Source organism: Eufriesea mexicana, unplaced genomic scaffold (genome assembly GCF_001483705.2).
Source record: "Eufriesea mexicana isolate 0111107269 unplaced genomic scaffold, ASM148370v2 scaffold812, whole genome shotgun sequence".
NCBI lineage: Eukaryota > Metazoa > Arthropoda > Insecta > Hymenoptera > Apidae > Eufriesea > Eufriesea mexicana.
The window spans coordinates 437,453-444,612 of NW_016909009.1; the positions used below are offsets into that span (position 1 = coordinate 437,453).

Below are 7,160 nucleotides of genomic sequence, written 5' to 3' on the forward strand. Positions count from 1 at the left end.
TTGTACGAGAGGCTTCCTCCAAGTAGCTACGAGACGCCGCGTTAATTCCGATTGGGGTTGTCGACGACCGAATCTCCAATTCGCCAGGTCTCCTGGTAGTATACAGCAGCGCGAGCGCATTTGCTCGAATACTATTTTCCCCAAATGTTTCTATTCCGCGCCAAGATAATTCACTTATGCGTTACACGCGATTACCGGATTCCATAGATATACCGAAACATTTACGCGTATTTATCGGTGAATTTTTCGCTCTTTCCACACATCGAGATACAGACGCCAGGAAAGTTTCGACGCCATAACGATGGTCGATTTCTACTATTCTAAAGTTTAGTTTAGCCGAGCGAATAACAAAGGCGAAAGAAGGATCGTTGATAACCACGACATCGTCTTACACGAAGAACCACCCTGTAGATCGCACGTGTGCTCACGCACGCGGTGCGGGCTTCAGCCGGTCGCCAGTTACTCGAACGCGTTCTCGGGGGGTGCCCCAATCCCGATGCACGGTAACGGTGCGCCCACTTCACCCTCGCCATCCAAGCCGCCCAACAACCCCCTCACCCACCCACAAAACCGGAGAGGCAGTCGCTAATTACGCAACGCGTTCGAGCGTGTACGTCGGGGTGGCGACGTGGCACCGTCATGGGCCCGTGTATCCCTCGTCCTCCCTCGTCGCCAACCTTCCTTCCTTCCTTCCCGCCCCTGCGCGCCACCCCACTCTGTCTTGTTCCCTCTTACCAGTCGCTTTCTGGTACTTTTACGATTGCCTATAATCACCCAAAGTACGCTGCGATTACGTTCCGTTCTACCCCACCTGCTTCAGGACCAACCCCTCTCTCCCGTCCCCGGGCCCACCCTCCGCCCTTCGATTCCCCCTTCACGGTGACGAGGTTGCCTCTAACAGCTCGGCCGCGTCGAGCAGTCGACTTAATTTGCAGGATCAACGTTGAAACGTCGCGCGAATAATCCGGCGCATCCGAATTACACGCTCGGCGTGCTGTCTGGATACGACGAGCACCTGCGGATTTAACAGAGGCGGAGGACGATTACTAATTAGCCGGGATTTTGCTACCCGATTGCGACCCACCAGTCGTTTCGTCCGCGTGATCTCTCGTAAGGAGGAGGGTGGTTGATAGACGTTTGAATTCGATTTGCGGGGGAAAGCGAATCCTTGGCGATGACTTTAACCTGTCTGACGACGGGTGGATGGGAAAACAAGGGAAGGAGAAGAAGGTTAAAGAAAATGGAACGAGAGAGAATATAAAGCGACGGAATTAATCGAACGGGTACCGTTCGAGAGTTACGTTTACGTAATTTCGAGGTAAGAAGTTTGAACGTAGAACTTGCAAGATTCTACTCAGAGGTCTTCCAATATATACTTGACATAGTTTGTCAAAGTTCGACGTCGCGATTACTGGATCGTTACGTAGTAAACTAATTGCACCGGCCGCGCATAGCGCGGTCCAACCTGGTTCGATTAATCAATTTCGCGCGTCCGACCGGTAATTCGAACCCTAATTAATCGATCGTCGAATTGAATCGTCGACTTGGAAGGTGCTCGCGTACACGTACACGTGCAGCAGGAGCGCGTTGAAAGACAGCGCTGGCGTAACTGTTTCGGTTCATCTCGCTATTCGCCGTAGCTGCTCCAGTGACGCAGAAATCGCGGGCAAAGGAGGACGAAAGCTCGATGGAAGAAAGGATGAAAAGAAGGAATATATAAACCTGCAGCGAGCGTGGCGAAACGCATTCGCGAGCTTGCACTCTCGAAATCGTAATCTCCGGTGAGACAAAGCCGGCTATTGTGAGGACCCCGCGATTCTCACGGCACTTCCATTCGGATCGACCTTGGCAATAGCTCGATAGAGCACAAAACCATCGACACAGAGTCCCCGGACGTATGTATCTCGGACTCATTCGAAATTCACAGGATCCGGATGAACGAGAGGCAGCGCGGCTTTTCTAACCGCGGATTATCCAGAAGGAAGAGAGAAAGACGGAGGCGAGGGCTGCGAAAAGATTTAGTCGCCTAATGGGAATCGTTAAACGAGGACAACGGGTTTTCATACGCGCACGGCCGAAGATATGCGGCTTGCTGGAATGGTCGAAGGTGGAAGGATGACGCAAAGCGGTGAAAAGAGAGGGTGAGGCAGTTGGGCTGTATCGGGGGGTGGCGGTGGAAGAAGGGCGGAGGAAGGGGACTATACTTAAATTACCTAGGAAGCATCGCCGGCATTCATACGTGGGATAAGCATTGTCATCCCGGGGGATTGTCTCATAGACACCTCACTGGCACATGCTTTATGTCGTAGAGGGTAGCGGAGAACCGGTGCAGAGGGGTGGTTCGACGAAGGTGGGGGTGGCAGTCGAACCTTTATTAGGTAGATAACCGAGATGCGAGCTGCGTTATATAGATGCCCATCCACGCTGAGCTGCCTCGTTTTATTCACTTGAATGCTTAATGGAATTGAGTTCTTGTAAGCGCTCTCAGCCCTCCGCCACCCCCGCCGCTAGTCACCTCGCCCACCACCCAGCCCGTTGCACCCCTCGAGGCCGGCGGAGGGAATCGAAGGGGCAGGCAGAGGCGGAGGACATGAGATAATTGGTATTTTGTCTCGCCAAATCCTTTGTATCTCGAGTTTTAATTGACTTCGAGATTTTTCAATACCAATTTGCACCCAACTGCATACGGAAGGGCTGCCGTGTGTTGGTGGCCCGGCCGACTTGTGTGCGTCTGCGGGGGACGTGCACGTATTTCCCAGGATCCGTACCGACGGAATGGCGACCATCCGTCGACGGATTTTTTCCTACCCGGCAAGAGAGTCCGGCTCCTCTTTTTCCTCTTTTTCGCGCTTTAATCGCTTCCTCCCTCTGTTTACCGTTCTCTTATTGGCACTACGTCATCCTCCCGTTCCCGGTGCTACGGCGAGCGCCATCGACGATTTTTTAAATAGCAGCAGATTTTGATAGCAGTTTTATTCGCCAGGTTCTCGCTATTATGCAACGGGACAATGCAGACGCAGCAATACCCTCCACGGCCGTGCGAATAAATTCCGAAAATTCTTTAAAATAATATTTCCGAAAAATCGATTCACCCGGAGCCTCCGCGACGCGTGCAAATTATACGCGGGAAAGAGGAATATTATCCCTTTGGATCTCTTCGCGAGGACGAATGCTGATCGCTGATACGGCGCGAGTCGCGGCGAAATGACGCCGCTCGGTCGACCGCAGCTTCGTTCCAAAATGCGGAGGAAGCTTAATCGATTATTCGAAAATCGAAGTAAGGAGACACCGCGGCGAAGCGTACGCGCCTCCGCGACACAAAAGCACAAACGACTAATGCAGTTCACCGACAGAGGGAGGCTCGGCGAGCGAGAGAGAGAGAGAGAGAGAGAGAGAGCGCGCGCGAGCAGGCTCATATTCGTTCGCATTGCTGAATGTCCTTTGGGAGCGGAGGGCGCGGTGAGTCGAGATTGGGAAAGGGGCACCGCTCGCTCCTTTCGCCGCTGTTGCTTTCCATTCTAATCCAAGTGCCTGTCGTCGAGAGATTTTTTCCATTGTTCCACAGATTTCCCACAGGAAAGGAACCGGCAGATTTCAGCCCCTCATTGTTTCAACGGGGCGAAAGAAGGACGCCAACACGCGAATTCTGATTAATTACTCGACAAAACGACCCCGGATTAGTCGACCAACGAGCAAACGGTGTTAATCATCCTCCTTGGTAATCGTGTCGGATCATCGCGTTCGTAACGCGATAAGTTTCGTTCGATAGGGTCGGAAGACAAGCCACGACTACGGAGGGTGGGCGAAGGGGGCGCTTCGAGTCCCGATTACGAGAGATAATAGCGCTCCGAAATATTTCGCCGCTACGAGACACGAAACAACGAGAATTTCGGATATTCGCTACGCGAAAATGAAAATTTTTCGAATACAATACCCCGTGTATCTCTGGAAATAATTCAGCCGAAACTGCTCGCTCGAAAAATAAAAAATCGTTACACCCCTGTTACCGCGCCAAACGTTACGTACCTACGAACCGCCATTTATGGAAAATATAGAAATCCGAAATCTCGAATGATTGGAAGAAGCAGAAGAGGAATAGAAGAAAAGAAAGGATCGCTCTCGACGAGGTTCTAATCGAGGGAAAAATCGTAGAATTTCGGTCGATACTCGCTTGTTTCGGGGTCAGAGGAAGAATACGCGATGGTGGAAGCAAAGGACCTAATCCACTCGAAAGTCCTCGAGCTCGTTGACCAAGAATCCTCCGCGTCGTCGTGACGGCGGTCCAACAGGGGTGAACGGGGGTGGGAGCAAGCATAACCAATTATCGCGCGATATCGCGTCGCCGTTGGCGTGCAAAGCAGTACACGAACAGAGGTAGTCAATAACGGGCAGCCTATACGCTATTTGTACTTCATCGTATCGAGGTAATCGATAATAATAATTGCAGCTCGCGGTCTCCGAGGCAGCAGCAGCCAGCAGCCAGCAGCCAGCAGCAGCAGCGGCAGCAGCAGCAGCAGCAGCAGCCCTCCTCGGTTCAGCTACGGCACAGAGGGGTTGCTGCTGTTTCTGGTCGCTGTGCTGGTGTCGCTCAGTGGGGAGAAAGGGTAGAAAAGGTACGCGTGCACCGAAGCAACCTCGACGAATAGCGTGAAGAGGGTCGGTACGTGGGCGCGGCGTACGACGCAAGGCAAACAGAGACAGCCATAGGGGGAAAGAGAGAGAGAGAGGAAGAATGGATCCCTCCGGCAGGTCGTGGACCGGTCCTACGGGCAGTCCACGCTCAGTCGACACCGGCACTCCATTCGAGCACGTTCGACTGTTTGCCGCGTTCACTTGCGCCTAGGCGACACCTCGTTTCCGTCACTCGTGCACGTCCTTTTTAATTTCATCGCTCGCCCGAATCCGACAGAGTGGTCCTCGTCGTTCCGACGGAAGGAAGACGGGCAAGACGTGGATCGGCGGATGAACGCGAGAACGAGGACTGTCATCGAGCGCGCGATCATCGTCCGCTCGCGAGTGTGTGAAGTTTAACGAAAACGAGGAAGCTCGAACGGGGCGGCAGCTCGGAGGCAACGGGATCGAACGATCCGCGAAACTTGGATCGCGATTCGTCGACATCCACGACAACGAGGTGACCATGATGAGCTCTCACCAACAACACCCCGGCTACGGGTTCCTCTCCGGCATGGACCTGCACTCGGTGCACCACGTGAGTCAGGATATGAACGTGGGCAATCAACAGACACCGTCGTCGCAGGAGCAACACATTAAGAGGCCTATGAACGCGTTTATGGTGTGGTCTCGGATTCAACGAAAGAAGATCGCATTAGACAACCCCAAGATGCACAATTCCGAGATCTCGAAGAGACTCGGCGCCGAGTGGAAGCTGCTGTCCGACACGGAGAAGAGACCCTTCATCGACGAGGCGAAACGTCTGCGCGCCATGCACATGAAGGAACATCCGGACTACAAGTATCGTCCACGAAGAAAGCCGAAGGTGCCGGTGTCCGTGGTGCCGGGCAAGGCGGGTTCCATGAGCCCAGGTGGCTTCCCCAGCTTCCCTCTGCCGCCATACTTCGCTGCACCTGCTGCACCGGTCTCCCATCATCATCATCATCCGCACCCCCTCGACTATCCACCTCTGCCGCCGTATTTCGGCTCCGCCTTCGACGCCGTCCACCTGAGCAAGCTGGTGGCCGGTAGCAGCGGCACCGGGTCCACGTCGTCGAGCGCTGCTGCGGCTGCGGCCGCGGCTGCAGCCGATGCGGCCAACAACAACGCTGCATCCGCCGCAGCGGTAGTGAGCAGCTTCTACTCCGGCTTCTACTCCTCGCCGACGACAGCAGGTAAGCCGTATCACACGACGGCGTCTCATCTTGGGCCACTGTTTCCAACCGGACATCACACGGTGGCCGCGACAGCGCCACATCCGCCGCTCATGTTCTCATCCTCGTCGACGACCGGCTCCGGGAGCATCGTCACGACCACCAGCAGTCCTGGAAGCAGTCCGGGGTCCACGCCGATACCGTCGTCTCATCAGCAAGTCTCTACGCCTACCACGTCGACCACGCTGGACCTGGAGCAGCTACGCCGGCCAGTCTCCGTGATATTCTAGATCCGTAGATCCGTCTGTTAGGATTCGGAGGAACGTTCGTTCGGGTTTGTTCGTGGAACGAGAAAGATCGCCGCGGTGAACGAGGAAGAGGCAAGATGGAGGAGAGAAGAAACGAAGCTTGGGGGAAAGCGGGTTCTCGTTTCCATCGATGCAAGGGGACATCGAGACAGACGTCCCGACGACGCGACCGCGCAGATTTAGTTTTTAAAAATCGTGTATCGTCGTATCGTGACCACTATACGCACGCATGTATGTTGTCGCGCGGGAAAACCGACGACGTGTATTTATACCGGCGGCGCGCTCGAGAGTCGACGAAGATCAGCGCCGGATCCGGCACCGGGGCACATCCGTGGCAATTTTTCTTCCCATTCCAATTTCTTTTTTTTTTTTTTCTTTTTCTGTTTTTCCTTTTTCTCGTCGATGAATTTGGTTCATCGATCCTCCGCAGAGTGGGCGGAGAACCGGGAGGCGAGATTCTCAAGGTCGATCGAGGATCGACCGGGGTTCGGGAAAGGCTTGCCGGCAACCACGCGGATAATTGAATTAGCATATTAATGCGCTGGAACAAAAGAGCCGTTTAGGCCCCGGATTCGTTTTGCTTTATTCAATGGGCTTCATTGTAAGCCGTGGTGCCCCATGAATAGACCATCCCCTCCCCCCAGGAGGTGGACCGTATTGTTTTCGAATAATGTTTTCTAATTGCGGATGTGTCTTTTACCTGTCGCTCGATCATCGAAATCGGATGGATCCCTGCCACGGACGAAAATCGAGGATAGAAACGTTCGCGAACACCCGCGGCGAGCTCGAGATCACTTCTTCGCCACCTTTCCCCGGGCCTGGCCTTACGATCCATTGTTCTACTCCTTCGATTTCGAACAGGCCTTCTCGACTCACCTACTCTCTCGCACACGTCTCCCCGGACGCGGCCTGTCCGTCTGGCAGGGCCCCGATGCTTTACGCGCCATTGCCGTTCTTGCCTCTCGAGCGTCGTTACCGTTCGTTTTAATATATCGTTTCTACGAATGTAAATAGTCCGTATAATACA

General features: G+C 54.0%; 1 protein-coding gene across 1 annotated transcript; it reads left to right on the top strand.

The window, feature by feature from the left end:
- The first annotated feature begins 5,137 nt into the window (after window positions 1–5,137).
- On the top strand, window positions 5,138–6,115 carry LOC108547016 (transcription factor Sox-21-B). The gene has a single exon (XM_017899344.1). It carries the CDS (start codon window positions 5,138–5,140, stop codon window positions 6,113–6,115), a length of 978 nt encoding a protein of 325 aa, XP_017754833.1.
- The last annotated feature ends 1,045 nt before the right edge of the window (window positions 6,116–7,160 follow it).